The 18,456-nt window shown below is 46.3% G+C and overlaps 1 protein-coding gene across 2 annotated transcripts; it reads right to left on the bottom strand.

Annotated features, from left to right (window-relative positions):
* Positions 1-1,717: 1,717 nt before the first annotated feature.
* iqub (IQ motif and ubiquitin domain containing) lies at positions 1,718-18,456 on the bottom strand. 2 transcript variants are annotated; one of them, XM_080474543.1, is made up of 14 exons: positions 18,165-18,456; positions 17,875-17,967; positions 17,654-17,701; positions 16,293-16,427; positions 14,930-15,109; positions 13,358-13,533; positions 12,450-12,605; positions 10,416-10,626; positions 10,178-10,353; positions 9,680-9,871; positions 8,619-8,795; positions 7,665-7,913; positions 7,413-7,598; positions 1,718-1,968 (listed from the first exon to the last, which is right to left on the bottom strand). In XM_080474543.1, exons 1-14 carry the CDS (start codon positions 18,253-18,255, stop codon positions 1,762-1,764), a joined length of 2,277 nt encoding a protein of 758 aa, XP_080330669.1. In that variant the 5' UTR covers positions 18,256-18,456; the 3' UTR covers positions 1,718-1,761. The 2 variants fall into 2 exon arrangements, with proteins under 2 accessions (XP_080330669.1, XP_080330670.1); XM_080474544.1 differs by having other exon boundaries at positions 9,701-9,871; positions 18,165-18,442.

Genomic DNA, 18,456 nt, shown 5'->3' with positions numbered 1-18,456 from the left:
CAACTACAACCGTCTAAAACGGTCTGCAACCGTCTGCAATCGTCTACAACCATCTGTAGTGGTCTGCAAACGACTACAACCGTCTACAACCACCTGCAACCATCTACAACAATCTGCAACCGTCTAAAACCGTCTATAACAGTCTGCAACCGACTGCAACCGTCTGCAATGGTCTACAACCGTCTATAATGGTCTATAACCATCTATAACAGTCTACAGCCATCTATAACGCTCTACAACCGTCTACAATGATCTGCAACTCTGTCATGGAGGAGAGTGACATCATAGTAGTGACGCCAGCCTGTGTCAGAGTGTCATAGAGGAAGGAGACATTTTGGTGGAGACACAGCAGACTGATAAAGTTCAGTTTTATCCGTTTATTAAATTAAATATTTGAACAGGGATTGTGAAAAGGTTCAGTGGACTTTGTGTTTTATCCTCAGTCACTAGAGAGGTGGAGGAGGAGGGTGACGAGGAAGTGGTGGTGGAGGAGGAGGTGGTGAAGGAGAATTTTGTCTGTCTGCAGTAGCAGAGCGTCCAGTGCAGCTTTACGCATGACTGTCACCTCACTGTTTTATATGCTGACTCAGCAATGGGACGGATTGTTGCACACCTTGTCACAAATGATAATCAATCAGTTCTATTGATCATGGAGATGCTGATTCAGCAGTAATGTCTCACTAACGAAACATCTAGAACACCGCAGCTTGACTGTTGATTACATGGATCAATAAGTCTGATATGTGAAGACATTAAATGTATGAGATGAATCTGGTTCAATTCATCACTCCACTCTCAGCACCGCCAGGTTCCCTTGTCTCCATAATGTTCCTGCTCAAGGTCCACGTTCTCCTGCACAGTTTTATTTTGTTAAATCCCAGAGTTAGCAGGAAGTGGCATTTTCTTCGCCAGCAGCATTTCTAGACTTTCTGAGGTTTCTGATGTTGGACTGAAGTGAAGCTTCTCAGCAGCGCCCCCTGCTGGAGACGTCCCTCATTAAGGTGTTAACAGGTAAACCCTCTGGATGTGTCCACTCTCACCGGGTCCCTGTACACGTTCTACTGAACATACATGTTGGACGCTCTGAACAAACCTACTCTAGTTTTTCAGCCTCGTTTTAGAAAATTGACGTCCAAACGACGGCTGGAGGTTCGCTGCCTCAAACTGTGGCCCCAGGCAACTTTCATGTTTGGCTCATGTTCCACTTTATTATTGGAATTTGCGGCGGGACCATTAAAAATTAATGGTGGGCTGGAGGTGGTCCGCGGGCCCGACTTTGGAACCCTTGATTTAGTGGGAATGTCAGGGAGCCGCTACAGGGGGCGCTGAAGAGCCTCTTGTGGCTCTGGAGCTTCAGGTTGATGACCTCTGAGTCAGGAGGTGAAATTCAGCAAATACAGCAATAAATAACATGACACGGTGCGTGGTAGTATGTAACACTACTCTTTCATTGACGTGAAACACTTTTATGATATAAGAATCATCCATCCATCCATCCATCCATCCATCCATCCATCCATCCATTTTCTCCCTCTTATCCATTTCTGGGTAACGGGGGTGTCAGTCTGAGCACTGTCACCCAGATCACATTGCACCGATTAAGAACCTTCCTGCAGGTGGTGAGCCCACAGGAATATAAGAATTATACTGGACATTTTATTCTATTCTTTTAAAGAATGTTTGAATTGCAGATATACCAAACCAAAACATCTCAGGAACATTTGAAGCAGAAAGAGTTTTATTCTTTATTCCAGTTTGCGGTTAGTTTGTGGGAGTGATTGTTAACGAGCCGGGTCCGGTGGGGCTGTGCCGGCCGGTTGCCATGGCGACAGGCTTGGAGACTACCAGGTTGCCCGGGGCAGCAGTTGGAGAGTCAAGGTACTCGGCCACGGCGGGGTTCTGACTGAAGTAGCGTCGAGCCAACGCGTGTTTTTGTTGGACGTTGCGGACGAAGTCCAGCTTGTACGCCTGAACATACAGCAAACACAGCATTAGTAGCAAACACAGCATTAGTGGCAAACACAGCATTATTAGCAAACGCAGCATTATTAGCAAACACAGCATTATTAGCAAACACAGCATTATTAGCAGACGCAGATTCTGCTCCAGGTGCATTCTGGGAGATTTTCTTTTAAACCTCCAAAGAAGCGAGACTCTGCTCATATCTACTCTGTTAGTTCCAAAACAAGCCCACTTGCTAACAACGATGCCTTACTCTCATGTGAACACTTTTTTCAAAAAAGATAGTAGTAAGAGCAAACGCAACATTACAAGAAAAACAAGCAAAAAGCAGGGCATATTTCAAAAACAGTAATTGTTGCTTACCGCTGCATCAGTAACACAAAAAGAGCAGAAGTATTGTCCTTCATGGCATGTGGGATGTTCTCCATGTCCAATATGCCAACAAGCTCACTGGACCAGTTCTTAAATCGAGGTTCAGTATCTGACTTCCAGAGTTTTAGAATAATCTTCTTTGCAATTACCATTCTGTACATAATCGTGCTTTGCATAGAGGCTTTATGTTTAAGCAGAGGATGAGAAACCCCAAATAATGTAATCATTGGGTCGGGCTCAAACACACAGCTGTACCTGTCAGAAAACCACTTCAATATGTTTCTCCTAAAGGTATACAGTCTCGGACCGAACCTCTAAAGAGGTGGGTCAAAGAGCCCTCTGCAGATTTACATCGGTTACACTGAGGGGAAATGGTGGGAAAGATTCTGTGCAGCTTGGTTTTCGAGAAGCGAAGCGTGTGCATCACTTTAAATTGGATTGAGTGGTGCCTGGTGTTAATAGAGCAGGATCGGGTCCTGGCAAGACCTTCCCTCCAAACCTCCTCTCCAATCGCTATCCCAAGCTCCTCCTCCCAGGAGCTTTTCAGGGTGTGAGGTATAATCTGTTTGTTTCAGGAATGTATTTACAAAGCTGGAGATTTTCTAGATTCTGGTGGACCCAACCAAAGATTATAAATCTTTTTATCTTCTGGGAGAGACTCAAAGCTTATGTTATATTCAAGATGGCGGCGTGCGTAGACGTGCTCCTCTTTAGTCAGCAGCTATACAGTGAGAATGACTTCACTTTTACCAAACTTATCAGCCTGAGACAAAACTGGAGCGGCTGGATCCCGGACGGCTTTGACTCGTTCCCGGAGAGGGTACCCCGGCGGGAGCGGACAGAGAGGAGACGGTGGCGGCGCTGCGAAAGACGCCTGCAGCGAGGCAAACGAGCCGGCATCAGAGCTAGGCTAGCCGCGTCTCCGTACAAACCAGCGGTTCCAAATGTTTTTCTCGCCAACGTCCGCTCCCTTGTCAACAAGATGGACGAGATCAAACTACGGGATGTTAGCCACCGGATAGACAGCTGCATCATGGTAATAACGGAGACCTGGCTGCATGAGAACATCCCGGACCTGGCTGTGGAGCTAACAGGTCGGACAATATACCGGGCGGACCACACATCAGACACGGGTAAGACAAGAGGAGGAGGTGTGTGCGTCTATATCAACAACAGCTGGTCCATGACACTGCTGTTACTGAGAGACATTGCTGTCCAGATCTAGAGTCTCTGCCGTTAACATGCAGACCTTTCTATCTGCCCAGGGAAATCACCCAAGTGGTTGTAGCTGCTGTTTACATCCACCCACGAGCTAACGCTAATGTAGCTATGAGCAGACCCTCATGACAGCATCAGCAGGCAGCAGAACAAACACCCAGAGGGCTTCTTCATTGTCTCTGGAGACTTCAACCACACCAACTTAAAGACTGTGTCCCCAGATTTTACAAGAATGTGGACATTAAAACAAGGAAGGGCAGCAGACTAGACCAGGTCTACACCAACATTTCTGGGGCCTACAAAGCTCGCCCCTCTCCCCGTCTCGGACACTCAGACCATATCTCCCTGTTCCTGACACCAGCTTACAAGCCCATCATCTGCAGGTCGAGGCCACAGTACAGGTCCATACGGTGCTGGACTGAGGCCACACTATCCTTGCAGGACTGTTTTGAGGACAACATTTGGGAGCTCTTTGAGGAACCAGACATTGAGCTCCACACCTCCTCTGTGCTGTCATATACCAGTGTCTGCATGGACAATGTAACAACAGGTGAAAATATTCCCCAATCAAAAACCCTGTTTCAACACCAAGATCAGAGTACTACTCCAGGCCAGGGATTCAGCACTGAGGTCAGGAGACAGGGAGGCCTACAGGAAGGCTAGAGTGGCCCTGAACAGTGGCACAAAGGCTGCTAAAACAAAATACAGAGAGCAGATAGAGGACAATTTCAGGGAAAACAACCATCGCTCCATGTGGAAAGGCATCCAGAACATCACAGACTATAAACAATACCACAACACCCCCTCCCTCACCGACACTTCTCTCATAGATCAACTTAACATCTTTTTCTCACGCTTTGAAGAGGACAGCAGACAGGCAGAGGACACACACCTGACACCATCAGAGCATGACCAGCCCCTCACCATCCAACACCAGGTAATGCAAGTCCTGGGAGGCAGCGACACCAGCAAAGCACCAGGACCGGATGGTGTACCGGGGAGGGTGCTGAAATCATGTGCCCATCAGCTTGCTGCTGTATTCACCAATATCGCTGCAGCAGGCCACAGTCCCCACCTGCCTGAAAACTGCCATCATAATCCCCGTGCCCAAATCCTCTGCCATCACAGGGTTGAACGATTACCGGCCTGTGGCCCTAACTCCGGTGATCATGAAATGCATGGAGCCTCCAAGCCTCCACCATCTATAACGCTCTCAGCCACATCGAAAGCCCCAAAACATACATCAGGATGCAGTTCGTGGATTTCAGCTCGGCTTTCAACTCCATCAGCCCCAGCCAACTGGTCAACAAACTGCAGACACTGCAACTTGGAACCTCCCTCTGCCTGTGGATCAAGGACTTCCTGACTAACAGACCCCAGCATGTCAGGATGGGCACCTCCACATCCTCCACCATCGTCCTCAATACTGGTGTTCCCCAGGGCTGTGTTCTGAGTTCAGTCTTGTACACGCTGTACACCCACGACTGTGTCGCCATCCATGACTCAAATTTGCGGACGATACAACCACTGTTGGACTGGTCAATAACTAGGATGAGACACCATACAGGCAGGAGGTGGAAGCACTGGCAACCTGGTGCAGTGACAACCACCTCAACCTCAACACCCGGAAGACAAAAGAACTCATCATTGACTCCTGTAAGTCAAGGACCACACCACACTCATGCCTGAGGATCAATAGGGAAGAAGTGGAGCGGGTCAAAAACTTCAAGTTCCTCGGACTGCACATCTCAGAGGACCTGGGTTGGACTGTGAACACCACCCACATCGTTAAAAAGGCCCAGCAGCGACTCTTTTTCCTGACAATGCTGATAAGGAACAAACTCCCTCCACCTCTGCTGAAAAACTTTTATCACTGCCCAATAGAGAGTCCTGACCGACAGTTGTACGCTGTGGTACGCCAGCTGCACTGCAAATTAAAAAAAAACGAGTGCAGCGGGTCATCAAGACTACTCAGTGGATCATTGGCTCCCCACTACCACGCCTGGAGGAGATCTACTCGAGCCGGCTCCTCCAACAGGCCACAAAGATCCACAATGACCCCGCCCATCCAGGACACACTCTATCCTCCACCTCCCCTCTGGCAGACCTCGCACCAACAGACTGAAGAATAGCTTCGTCCCCACGGCTGTGAAGAGACTGCTGCAGGGATCACGACCCCCCCTCCATGCTTCCACACATACGGACTACTCCCTCCCAGCCAGTGGACAATAACTTTTGCACTTTAATACTGCACCTTACCATAGACTACTTATCTATTTAACTGTGAATGTGACATGCTGCTGCTGCTGCTGTAAGAGAGACGCAACCAAACGGAATCTTGCCGTATTTTGTACAAAGACAATAAAGCTTCTTTATTTCTCCCTTTTATTTCTTCCCTTAACACATTTAGTGTTGAGGGAAGAGAAAATGTGAAAAAGAGGCAAACTGTTTATCAATATATAGATCCTCAAAGTGACCAAACCTTTTAGTCTCCAGCAGTTAAAGGACCCGTCTGAGAGAGATGGAGAGAATGCATGATTACGGTATACTGGAGCATGAATAGAAGTGCCCTGCAGCCTTTCTTTATCTGCTGACATATTTCTAAGCAATTGAAAATGATCACTTTATTAATTGTAACAGATGAAGGAGATCTGGATGTTGAGAAGGGAAGTGCTGGAAGAGAACTGCTTTTGGCATCACTCATTTCAATAGCAGCCCAGGGAGGCGTTTCGGTAGATCCCTCGGTGTTGTGACCTTCCTTCCAAGAGACAAGAGCTCTAGTATTTGCTGCCTAGTAGAAATGCAGGAAACATGGTAGTCCTCACCCACCCACCTTCCCTGGTTTATGTAAATGATGTTTTGACATTCTGTGAGCTTTAAAGCCCCAGATAAAAGGTAGAATTATTGAATCCAAAGATTTGAAAAAAGATTGTGCCAAAAAAAATAGGTACATTTTGGAAGAGGTCCAAAAATCTTGGCAGGGAAAACATTTTGACAGCATTTATTCGGCCCACCATAGATAAGGGAAGGGTCCTCCATTTTTCAATGTCCCTCCTTAGTGTATTCAATTTCTCTAGAAAGTTCAGCCTAAAAATTAGTTTTGGGTCTTTTGGCAAAACTACACCAAGGCACTTCAGCTCGTCTGTAATTGTGAATGGGAGATTATGCAAACAGTGTTTGGATCAGCGCCAATGGACATGAATTCACTCTTCTGCCAGTGAATTGTGTATCCTGAAACTTCCCCAAATGTTCTAATAAGAACTGATTTCTCTGTTTTTGATATGAAGAGAACAACATCGTCTGCAAAGAAAGATATATGGTGGTCAACATCGCCCAATGGAATAGGTTCAATTTGGGGGTGATTTCTGATACTAATAGCACGAGGCTCTATAACAATGGCAAAGAGTAACGGGTTGAGGGGGCATCCCTGGGGGGTCCCGCGGTGCAATCGGAACGACGCTGATCTCTCTGGATTTGTGAGGATCGAGGAAGATGGATCAGCATATAGCATTGTAATCCATGATACAAACTGATTTTGTTTGGGCTATTTTGACTCTTTTGTACTGATGAGGCATTTGAGCTTTTTAATTTGATTTTCTTTTGCCATTTTATCTGTTATAGTTTTTTTTTTTTTGCCATTTTACCTTTTTCAACTTATTTTGTTGTTGTTGGATTGATTTTATTTTGGCTGCTCGAGCTTTTCTTTGCTATATTTAGAACGAACATGAAAGTCCTTTATGAAAAACAATATAATATGCCAATAAAATGAAAATAATACCTCATAAATATTTGGAGCAGGTTGCCGCTCTACATCAACCACTAAGAACTGTAAACGACGCAGAAGATAACGGTCATCACACCTTGTGGACGTCTTGGATATCCAGATGAGCTGAGGCCTCCTCTTTGGAGACCAGGATGCAGTTCCAGGGACTCCAGTCGCACCAACGATCCCAGCGAACAAACACCAGGTTGTCCAGGTCGTAGCTGGTCTCCAGGGCTGAGTGGGCCCTCCAGACCGCCTCCACCAGGTGGCACATGTCCTCCACCTGAAAGTCCGCGTGTTGAGTTGCCGTGACACGGATCCAATAAGGTGAAGTGAGAGCTGTGCTGACCTGCAGGAGGAAGGGGATCTTGGCTTCTTTGTTGGCCTTCATCTCTTCAGCTCTCAGACTCGTCAGGATGTTCTTGTAGGAGCAGAAGTCGGTCTGACGTCGGGCTCTGCTGTCGTCTCTGGCACAGCAGTGGCACAGAGCGCCCCGGCAGCCGCCGGCTGGCGCCGTGGACTCGGCAGAGCTCAGGTAGCGATGGCAGCGCCGGCAGCTGAACACGTCCTTCTTTAGTTGGGAGGAATCCTGGGGAACCTGAGACAAACTCTCAGTTACATGGACAGCCTCGTATCCACAGTATGTGTCAGTACAGTAGGGTACAGTATGGTACAGTACGGTGCAGTAGAGTACGGTACGGTACGGTACAGTGGAGTACGGTACAGTATGGTACAGCTTGGTACAGTACGGTACAGTAGAGTACAGTGCAGTATGGTACAGCACCGTACAGTATGTTACAGTAGAGTACGGTACAGTACCGTGCAGTGGTGCAGTAGATTACAGTACAGCATGGTACAGTATGGAACAGTAGAGTATGGTACAGCACGGTATAGTATGGTACAGTATGGTGCAGTACGGTACAGTATGATAATGGTTCAGTACAGTACGGTGATGGTACAGTACGGTAGAGTACGGTAAAGAATGGTGCAGTACGGTACAGAATGGTACAGTATGGAACAGTACAGTATGGTACGGTATAGTACAGTATGGAACAGTACAGTATGGTACGGTACAGTACAGTATGGTACGGTACAGCATGGCACAGTATGGTGACGGTACTGTACAGTACCGTATGGAACAGTATTGTACAGTACGGTATAGTATGGTACAGTACCGTGACACTGTGCGGTGGAACTGAGGTTTTAGACTCAGAAACATTAGAAGAGGAGGAGGAGAAGGAAAAGTAGGAGGAAAAGAAGGTGGGGGAGGGGGAGGAAGAGGAGGAGGAGGAGGAGGGCTCACCTTCAGCATTTTGGCCACCTCTGGATTGAATGCGGGTGTTTTAATGAACTGGAGGAAGAGGGTGGAGATCCTCCTCCTCAGCCCCTCCAGATTGTGCTCCTTCACGTTGATAGTCAGCAGGTGGACCTCCCTGTCAATCAGCTCCACCAGGTCCGTGGTCAGCTGGCACTTCTGCTCCTGGGCACCAGGAACAGCAATAACAGCCTCTGAGTTCTAGTTTCTTGGAGTATACATTTAATTACTCATATGGATAATAAAGATAAGGGTTTTTACCTGGAAACACGTGTGTATGTGTATATGTTTATCACGGTGCCTTTGAGGTTTTGACTGAAATGTTGAATTCAATTTCAAGGAACTTTTGTCATTGAGTTGTTGACGGGGAATTAGGAGTGTTTGAAGCGGAGGAGCCATTAAGTTTTTACTCCTTCTTACTCCTTTTTGTCACGCAAATGCTAAAACAGACAGGATAGTAAGATGTGCTTTTTTTTTTAAATTATTCAATCACAAAAAAATGGTCAAATAACAATATTAATAAAGAAAAAATTTACAGAGAAAATGGTTCAACTAAAATGGTTAAAATTGCTAGAAAAGAAGTAAGTTATTGTCATGAAAATAAAATAAAAGGAATATAGGGAAAGAAGAGAAAGTGGAAAAAGTAATCAAGAAAACAAAAAAGGAGTAAAAAAGAAAAATAATTCATAGAATAGTTGAAACTGCTGAAACCAGGAGGAAACAGAGCGACTATAAAGAGTTAAAACAGCCAAGATGCATAAAATAACTCAAGAAGAAAAATCCATGAAAAAAGAGTAAAAACCTCTAAAAACGTCTCCAAGAGCTGAAAATGTAATCAAATAGAAGTAAATTCTACCCAGAACACTTTAGGAGTGAAAACTACTTTTTAGTTGTTGAAAGAGGTTTTTTTCTTCATTTCAGAGGATTTACATGTTTTGTGGCTCCGAAGCTTTTAATTTGGAGGGAAAGTGTACCAATGTCCTGAGCTGATAGATCTAGAGCTGATGTGTAGTTTGAAGGTTGCAGAGCGCTGCTCTGTGAATAACCACCTCTGGAGGTGAGTGTGTCACCTGGACGGTGAGTTTGAGCTTCATCAGGACCTTCTTCCTCTGCTCCCGTCCCCCCGTGGTCGCCCCGACGCTCTGGTAGAGCTCTCCAAGCTCCCGAGCTCTGATGGTGTCCGGAGTTTCCATCTGGAGCAGACGACCGTTTGCCGCTCGCCACCGGTGCGGAGCGGCCGTCTGGAACGGACATGTGACCCAGTGAATATTACTTCACCTGGAATACCATACATGGTAACTCTAGTCCTACTACAGTTACCAAATATGGTATCTAAATATGGTATTATATAGTTACCATACATGGTAACTCTAGTTCAAGTATACACTGGAAAAAGAAAGTAGTTGTACCAGCTGAGCTGGATTGTTTGGGTTGGTATGACTTAATGACTCAAGCTCTTCTAGTTAGTTGAAGCAATGTAATAAAGTTGGTCCAACTAGTTTGTTTGTCCAGTGAGGAAGTGGAATGATGGTTTAACCCGAACCCACCATGTCCAGGAGCTTCTTGGTACTTTTTTCTCTGATGGCGGCGTTGGCCCCGTTGCGGTGGCAGCCGATGTCGGCGATGAGCTGCGTCTCCTCCTCCAGCAGTGCACAGAGCGCCGCCTTCCTCTGGGCTCCTCGGAGCGCCGCGTTGATCTGCTGCTCCCGTTCCATCCTCCACCCTGAAGGCAGGATTGGGTTCAGTTCACCGTCTGAGAGCGTGGACCGGCGCCGCCACACTTACTCTGCAGGTCGTGGTACAGCAGGTCAAAGTCTTCCCTCCGCTCCGGGTTCATCCGGCGCCGGCGCCGCTCCCTCACTTGCTCCTCCTTCTCCTGCCTCCTCCTCCTCTCCTGCATGTCCAGCCAGGCCTGCCACCGGACTCGCTCCTGCCGGAGCCGCTCCACCGCCTGGCGGGCCAGCCAGCACCGAGCCCACGACTGCAGGCAGATCGTCTGGGGGCGAGGAGGAGGAGGAAGAGGAGGAGGTGGAGGAGGAGGAGGGGAGGAGGTGGAGGAAGAGGAGTAGGAGGAGGAGGAGGAGGAGGTGGAGGAGGTGGAGGAGGAGGCACCTTTAACACCTCAAACTCAAACCCGTGTGAGCGGGGGATTCTCTCAGGGTTGGTTTGGGGCCTCTCCACCATCACACAGGTAAAACCGGCTCCTGGTCTTCATCCAATCTCTCACTACATTTACACAAGAAGCTCGTTTGTCACTCATAGCAGGTCATCAGATAGTTCTGATGCTAATAAGCATGAATATTCAGGAACATCAGAATCTTTTCAACATTCTAAGATTGGAAAAAGCCTGAGTCCCAAAGACAGAGGTGGCAGACTGGCTCCCATTTTATGTTCTGTCTTCCAGCTGTCAGTCAACCAGCAGAGGGAGCCAAAGAGCAGGAAGCAGTCCACTGACAGAGCTTTTCCACAAGAAACAACCAGGTTCTAGTTCAGGTGCTAGTTCAGTTTCTAGTTCAGGTACTAGTTCAGGTTCTAGTTCAGGTACTAGTTCACGTTAAAGTTCAGGTACTAGTTCATGTGCTAGCTCAGGTAATAGTTCAGGTGCTAGCTCAGGTTCTAGTTCAGGCACTAGTTCAGGTGCTAGTTCAGGTTCTAGTTCAGGTAATAGTTCCGGTACTAGTTCAGGTGCTAGCTCAGGTTCTAGTTCAGGCACTAGTTCAGGTTCTAGTTCAGGTTCTGGTTCAGGTAATAGTTCCGGTACTAGTTCAGGTGCTAGCTCAGGTTCTAGTTCAGGCACTAGTTCAGGTTCTAGTTCCGGTACTAGTTCAGGTGCTAGCTCAGGTTCTAGTTCAGGCACTAGTTCAGGTTCTAGTTCAGGTTCTGGTTCAGGTAATAGTTCCGGTACTAGTTCAGGTGCTAGCTCAGGTTCTAGTTCAGGCACTAGTTCAGGTTCTAGTTCAGCTTCTACTTCAGATTACCGTACTTTCCGGACGATAAACTGCTTTTTTAAATTTTTTTATTTATAACTCTGCGGAGGACGACTCGGTTTTTAAAGGGTTAATAAGCTTCATGCGCTGATAAATGGTGATGCGTTCAGGTGCATCACGTAACTCCAAAACTTATTTTCCTTTCTTTCCTTTTTACATTTGTTGGGTACAGCTTATATTCAATAGTCCGGAAATCAGGGTACTTAAAGTGATGGGGTGGGGAGCTGCAGCTGGTACTAGTGTGGACTGACTGGGTGGTAACAATGGAGAAATGCTATGAACTATGAACTAGTTCATCTTTGGAACTGTGAATTTAGAACTATGAACTGAACTAGTTCATTTAAAAATTTGTGAACTGAACTTTGAACTGGTTCATGTAGAAACGGAACTTTCCCAACACTGCCTGTAGCTAAAACCAACCAGCTCCTGTGGTCCTGACCCCCCTGGTCCTCAAGTCCTTTAGAAACCTGATTTGGAGAACTAATGACGTCTCAGCGTCACAGAAACTCCTGAAGGTTCCCGAGGCTTCATGTCACAAGATCCCGTTTGTCCACTGGATCTCTGCACATCTGGATCCTCTCAGGAAAAACCATCAGTTTGACTACACTCAGACTTTTCTCGGACCTGATTGGCTCTGACCCGTGGTTCTCACAGGAGCACGTTATTTATGTTTTTATTCTCTGCTGCGACACTCGTTGTCCTACAGGGACACAAATAGAAACTGAACTGAACGGAACTGATGTGAGTGTATAAATCAGCTCAACTCAAAGCGATTCCTCACTGATTCCACCGCCTCGCTGGGGAATCTAAAGCAGAGGGAGCGTCAACGCACCGCCTGCAGCCTCCGGTCCTGAAGCTGCTCCGACGAGGTGTAGGTCCCCGGAGCGAGCAGCCGGTCGGTGCTGCAGGAGACGTAGCAGCCGATCCCGGTCATCTGGGTGGAGGCGTCCACTGGACACTGCTGAGCCGTCGACTGCATCTCTGCTGTCTGATCAACACACACACACACTAGACTTTAGTTGCTCTGCCCAGTCGGTCATGAAGCAGATGAACTCATCAGAAGAACGAGTGCTACAAGCACTGGTTACGTTCAGTAAAGGAGTCCGCTGGTATCCTCGTGTCTCCGGTCTCCCTTTAACTGGCTTCATATCCATTCTTAACATTTATCAGGAACATATAATCAAACATGGCGCTCGTTCTGATCCTTTTCCAGGCCACGACTTCCTCTGGCGAGACGACATGAGAGATTCTGACTGGTAGGATGTTAGAGAGTGGAACTGTCATTGTTAGCGTAGCGATAGCATAGCGATAGCATAGCGATAGCATAGCGATAGCATAGCGATAGCATAGCGATAGCATAGCAGTCCTTTGGTTTTCATCCACTGCACTGTTAAAAATCATTTTAAAAACTTTAAATATTTTAAAAAGTTTAAAAGATATGAAGAAGTTTTAAGAGGTTTTTTTAAAAAAAAAAAAAAAAAGGTTCAAAAAATGTAATGTTTAAAAGTTTAATTGTTTGAATTGGTGAAGGTTTTAAAGAGGTGGAGGCGGAAGAATAAAAGAAAATCGGAGAAAAGTAAAAATATTTTACAAAGTTTAAAAGAAATTAAAAAGTTTGTTTTTTGGTTAATTGCAGGTTACAATTCAAACATTATGTGCAATAACACATGTAAGTGACATACGGCCTTCCTGGACCACGAGCCAGAACACTTGGGGGTGTTTTGTAGGACGATGGTGTACCTGTGTGGCCCGGCTGAAGATGAGTGCTCTCTGCTGGCGCCTCCTCCTGGGCAGTGTCTGAATGGCAGCGTGATGGTACTCTGCTCCAGTCAGGCGGTGCCTGTAGCCCCCCAGGTAGGCTTTCTGCTGGGGGGGGCGCTCGATCTCCACCGCCACCTCCTGGATCTGCGCTTCACCTGCAGATTATAGACCAGGAGCCAACCGGTCAGAGAGCAAGAGCCTCTAATGACCGTGGTCATCTTCCTCCTCTAACATCAGATTACAAAGCATCTTCCTCTTCCAACATTAGATTATAGAGCATCTTCCTCTTCCAACATTAGATTATAGAGCATCTTCCTCTTCTAACATAAAATTATATGCATCTTCCTCCACTAACATTAGATGAAAGAGCATCTTCCTCCTCTAACATCAGATGAAAGAGCATCTTCCTCTTCCAACATTAGATTATAGAGCATCTTCCTCCTCTAACATCAGATTACAAAGCATCTTCCTCTTCCAACATTAGATTATAGAGCATCTTCCTCCTCTAACATCAGATTACAGAGCATCTTCCTCTTCCAACATTAGATTATAGAGCATCTTCCTCCTCTAACATCAGATTACAAAGCATCTTCCTCTTCCAACATTAGATTATAGAGCATCTTCCTCCTCTAACATCAGATTACAGAGCATCTTCCTCCTCTAACATCAGATTACAGAGCATCTTCCTCCTCTAACATTAGATTATAGAGCATCTTCCTCTTCCAACATTAGATTATAGAGCATCTTCCTCTTCTGACATCAGATTATAGGCATCTTCCTCCACTAACATTAGATGAAAGAGCATCTTCCTCCTCTAACATCAGATTATAGACCATCTTCCTCTTCTAACATCAGATGAAAGAGCATCTTCCTCCAACATTACATGAAAGAGCATCTTCCTCCCCTAACATCAGATTATAGGCATCTTCCTCCACTAACATTAGATGAAAGAGCATCTTCCTCCTCTAACATCAGATTATAGGCATCTTCCTCCACTAACATTAGATGAAAGAGCATCTTCCTCCTCTAACATCAGATTATAGACCATCTTCCTCTTCTAACATCAGATGAAAGAGCATCTTCCTCCAACATTACATGAAAGAGCATCTTCCTCCCCTAACATCAGATTATAGGCATCTTCCTCCACTAACATTAGATGAAAGAGCATCTTCCTCCTCTAACATCAGATTATAGACCATCTTCCTCTTCTAACATCAGATGAAAGAGCATCTTCCTCAAACATTACATGAAAGAGCATCTTCCTCCCCTAACATTAGATTATAGAGCATCTTCCTCATTTTACATTAGATTATAGAGCATCTCCCTCCTCTAATATCAAATTACAGAGCATCTCCCTCCTCTCACATTAGATTATAGAGCACCTTCCTCCTCTCACATCAAATGACAGAGCATCTTCCTCCTCTAACATTAGATTACAGAGCATCTTCCTCATCTAACACTAGATTATAGAGCATTATATATTATTTATATTATATAGAAATTGTAGATTTGCTGTAACTCTGGTAATTTCCACACACAGTGAGCACTTACCTGTGCCGCTGCTCGTCTGCACCTGGACGGTGATGACGTCCGGCATGGTGTCGTGCTCTGGCGGGCGCAGCAGGCGTAGCGGGTGGGCGTCCGGGTCGATGGAGGTCATCTCCATGCGGGTGGAGCTGTGAGGCCGAACGCCAAGCTCCATGAGGCTCCGCTGCTCCTCCACCGCCCGGCCTGAAGACAACGCAACGCAGGTGTAACATGACCGCGTTCATGCAGTACTGGCAGCTGCCACTTGGTGAGGGGGGTCTGCATCCTGCAGCTCCGGAGCCACATGCGGCTCTTCAGCGCCCCCTGTAGTGGCTACCCCACGTTCTCTAAAAGAACCAAGTAAAATGGGTTAAACTGAAATGATTAAAATTTGTAGAACGGATGGTTTTTTCAGGAAACGAGGAAAAAAAGAAGGAAAAGAGGTAAAAAGGAATATGGTAGAGAACCAAGAAGGTAAAAAGAAAAAAGCATAAAGAAAATAAGAAAATAGAAGGTAAGAAGAAAAATAATTGCTTCAATAGTTAAAACTGCAGTAACCTGAAGGAAACACAGCGACTGTAAAGAATTAAACAGCTAAAGCAGCCAAGATGCTTAAAATAGCTCGAGAGTAAAAACCTCTAAAAACGTCTCCAAGAGCTGAAAATGTAATCAAATCAAGTAAAATTCTACCCAGAACACTTTAGGAGTGAAAACTACTTTTTAGTTGTTGAAAGAGGTTTTTTTCTTCATTTCAGAAGATTTACATGTTTTGTGGCTCCGATGCTTTTAATTTGGAGGGAAATTGTAAAAACGGATCTTTGAGTCATGAAGGCTGCAGAGTCCTGGGTTCTTCATTCAGTAATGCTGAGGGGACGTCCGAATGGTCCCTCCTATCTCCTTATATATGGACTTAACCCTGGATGACATCACAGGGTTAAGGAAAGGTGTTAGGAGGCTTCCTAAAGGAGGTGGTGAAAGGAGTTAGGAGGCTTCCTAAAGGAGTTAGGAAAGGTGTTAGGGGGCTTCCTAAAGGAGTTAGGAAAGGTGTTAGGAGGCTTCCTAAAGGAGTTAGGAAAGGTGTTAGGAGGCTTCCTAAAGGAGTTAGTGAAAGGTGTTAGGATGCTTCCTAAAGGAGTTAGGAAAGGTGTTAGGGGGCTTCCTAAAGGAGTTAGTGAAAGGTGTTAGGGGGCTTCCTAAAGGAGTTAGGAAAGGTGTTAGGGGGCTTCCTAAAGGAGTTAGGAAAGGAGTTAGGAGGCTTCCTAAAGGAGTTAGGAAAGGTGTTAGGAGGCTTCCTAACAGAATCATTTGGAAATGAACCAATCAGAAGCCAGGTGACAGTCCCAAAGTTGTGGGACAGGAAGCTGCGACCTGGAGGGAACATACGCACCGTCCAGGGAGAGCAGCAGAACCTCCTCAGGGACTCTCAGCTCAGACGCCAGCTGACGCTTCAGCTCCTGGATGCTGAGACCGATGGCGAAGGCCACCGTCATCACGTGACCCTCCGGCACCAGCGCCACCTTCACTGGAACCAGGAAGAAACACAGGTCACATGACGTCAACCTGCTTTTTAAAGAGTCACAAAAGAAGGAACGTTTCATTCCTCATGAAGTCTCTTAAAGGAGCCGTCAGCTGGTGTCCTCACGTCTCCTTTAAATCTTTATCTAAACCTTTATTAGTCAAACTAATCCAACATGGAGCTTCTGACCCTGTTTCATACCAACTTCCTCTCTGAGAGTCCAGGAGACATTCTGACTGGTACCATGTGAGGCTGCTGATTGGCTGCAGGAACTGGACCATTGATAGCATAGCATAGCATAGCATAGCATAGCATAGCATAGCATAGCATAGCGGGAGCATAATAATAATATAATATAATATATATATATATCCATAATATTAAAATAAACCAATGGTGGAGCATCTACAAACGCCCGGAGGTATGATAATAAAACATTTGTAAATGATATGGTTCAACATTTATACTCGTCACGTTAGCAGTTCACTGCTAACTTTACCAGAGCTGCTTAATGATAATCCTCCCGTTTAGGGGGTGCGCCCCCTTGTGGGCGATTCTGGTTTGAACAAAGAGCTCAAAGGTAAAAACCGAGCTGCTTTCAAACTCCAGATTTTTCTGGGTTGCAGAGTTCGACCGAGGTGTGGAGTCTCTGTCCAGATCAGCCTGGTCAGCTTATCCGGGAGTCCGAGACTCTTCACTGCTCCACACCTGAAAACACCCGAGGATGAGGAGGAGCTGCACCCCCCACTCATCTTCATCCTGTCATTTCACCATGAACGCTGGAGTGTGAGTGACTGAGGGGAGTGACGGAGGACACACACACACACACACACACACACACACACACACACACACACACACACACACACACACACACACACACACACACACACACACACACACACACACACACACACACACACACACACACACACAGCTCCAAAATGACAAAATAACTGTAAAAGGTGAAACTCTGGGTGTCTCCTCTACACCTCCTTATCATTTCTTTCCCACTTCAATAACATCCCTCAAACAGCTTTCCTCCTCCTCCTCATCCTCCTGCCCCTTCCTCTTCCTCCTCCTCCTCCTCCTTCCCCTCCCTTTGCCCTTCCTCCAACCACTCCACCCATTCATCCTCCTCATCCTCTTCCTCCTCTTCCTCTCTATCCGTCGCTGGACACAAGTTAAATATCAAACACTGTAATACGACAGCGGCTGCAGCTCAGTCTCACCGGTGGCCGTCGAGTTCCCAACGTCTTCATCATTCTGCAGTTGATCACCTGCACACACACACACACACACACACACACACACACACACACACACACACACACACACACACACACACACACACACACACACAAGGCTGAAACTCTCCAGTAGGATGAAGCTGGAGGATGAAGCTGCTGAGCTCCTTCCAGCAGGTTCAGGCTGCTCAACGTCTCGGTCTCACCTGTGACCGCAGAGTTTCCAGCGTCCTCATCTTCATCATCTTCATCACCTTCATCGGCCTGAGTGACAACTTCTTCCAGCAGTGTCACCAAACCTGCACAGTTCACTTCATGTCATCACTTCAAACAATAAACAATAAACAATGCTGCAATAAAAGCCCACCCAGGCTCGTGTGTGAAACACGGAGGAAGAGGAGGAAGAGGAGGAAGAGGAGGAAGAAGCCAGAGGACGTTTGGTACAAACTGACTTCAGCTTTTCTTTGTTATATTTTCTCTCCAGCTGAAGACCAACCTGAAAACACTGAGCTGATCCATACTGATCCGCTTTCTCTGGTCACTTCATCACTCAACATTATTATGGCCACATCACATCTGGACATCATGAAACAACAACAACAACAACAACAACAACAACAACAACAACAACAACAACAACAACAACTACAACAACAACAACAACAGGTGAAGAGAAGAATCAAGAAATGAAGGAACTTCTTTCATCACCTCCACTCGGTGTCTTCCTTCCGGGTGAGGAGAAGCTGTCAGCCGGCTGCTCCTCCTCCTCTCTCCTCGGCTCTCTGTCC

This window comes from Lipophrys pholis (genome assembly GCF_963383615.2).
Source record: "Lipophrys pholis genome assembly, chromosome: 11".
Taxonomy (NCBI): Eukaryota; Metazoa; Chordata; class Actinopteri; order Blenniiformes; family Blenniidae; genus Lipophrys; species Lipophrys pholis.
The sequence above is the reverse complement of the archived record's forward strand: the minus strand, read 5'-3'. Positions and strand labels throughout refer to the sequence as shown.

What these genes read in the sequence shown, in the direction of transcription:
- iqub (XM_080474543.1), bottom strand. Translation starts at nt 18,255, where the DNA reads ATGATGTCCAGATGTGATGTGGCCATAATAATGTTGAGTGATGAAGTG. An exon ending in TGGGAACTCGACGGCCACCG is followed by an intron (nt 16,428 to 17,653) that starts GTGAGACTGAGC and finishes TCCTGGTTCCAG; the next exon opens with TGAAGGTGGCGCTGGTGCCG. An exon ending in AGGTGGCCAAAATGCTGAAG is followed by an intron (nt 7,914 to 8,618) that starts GTGAGCCCTCCT and finishes AGTTTGTCTCAG; the next exon opens with GTTCCCCAGGATTCCTCCCA.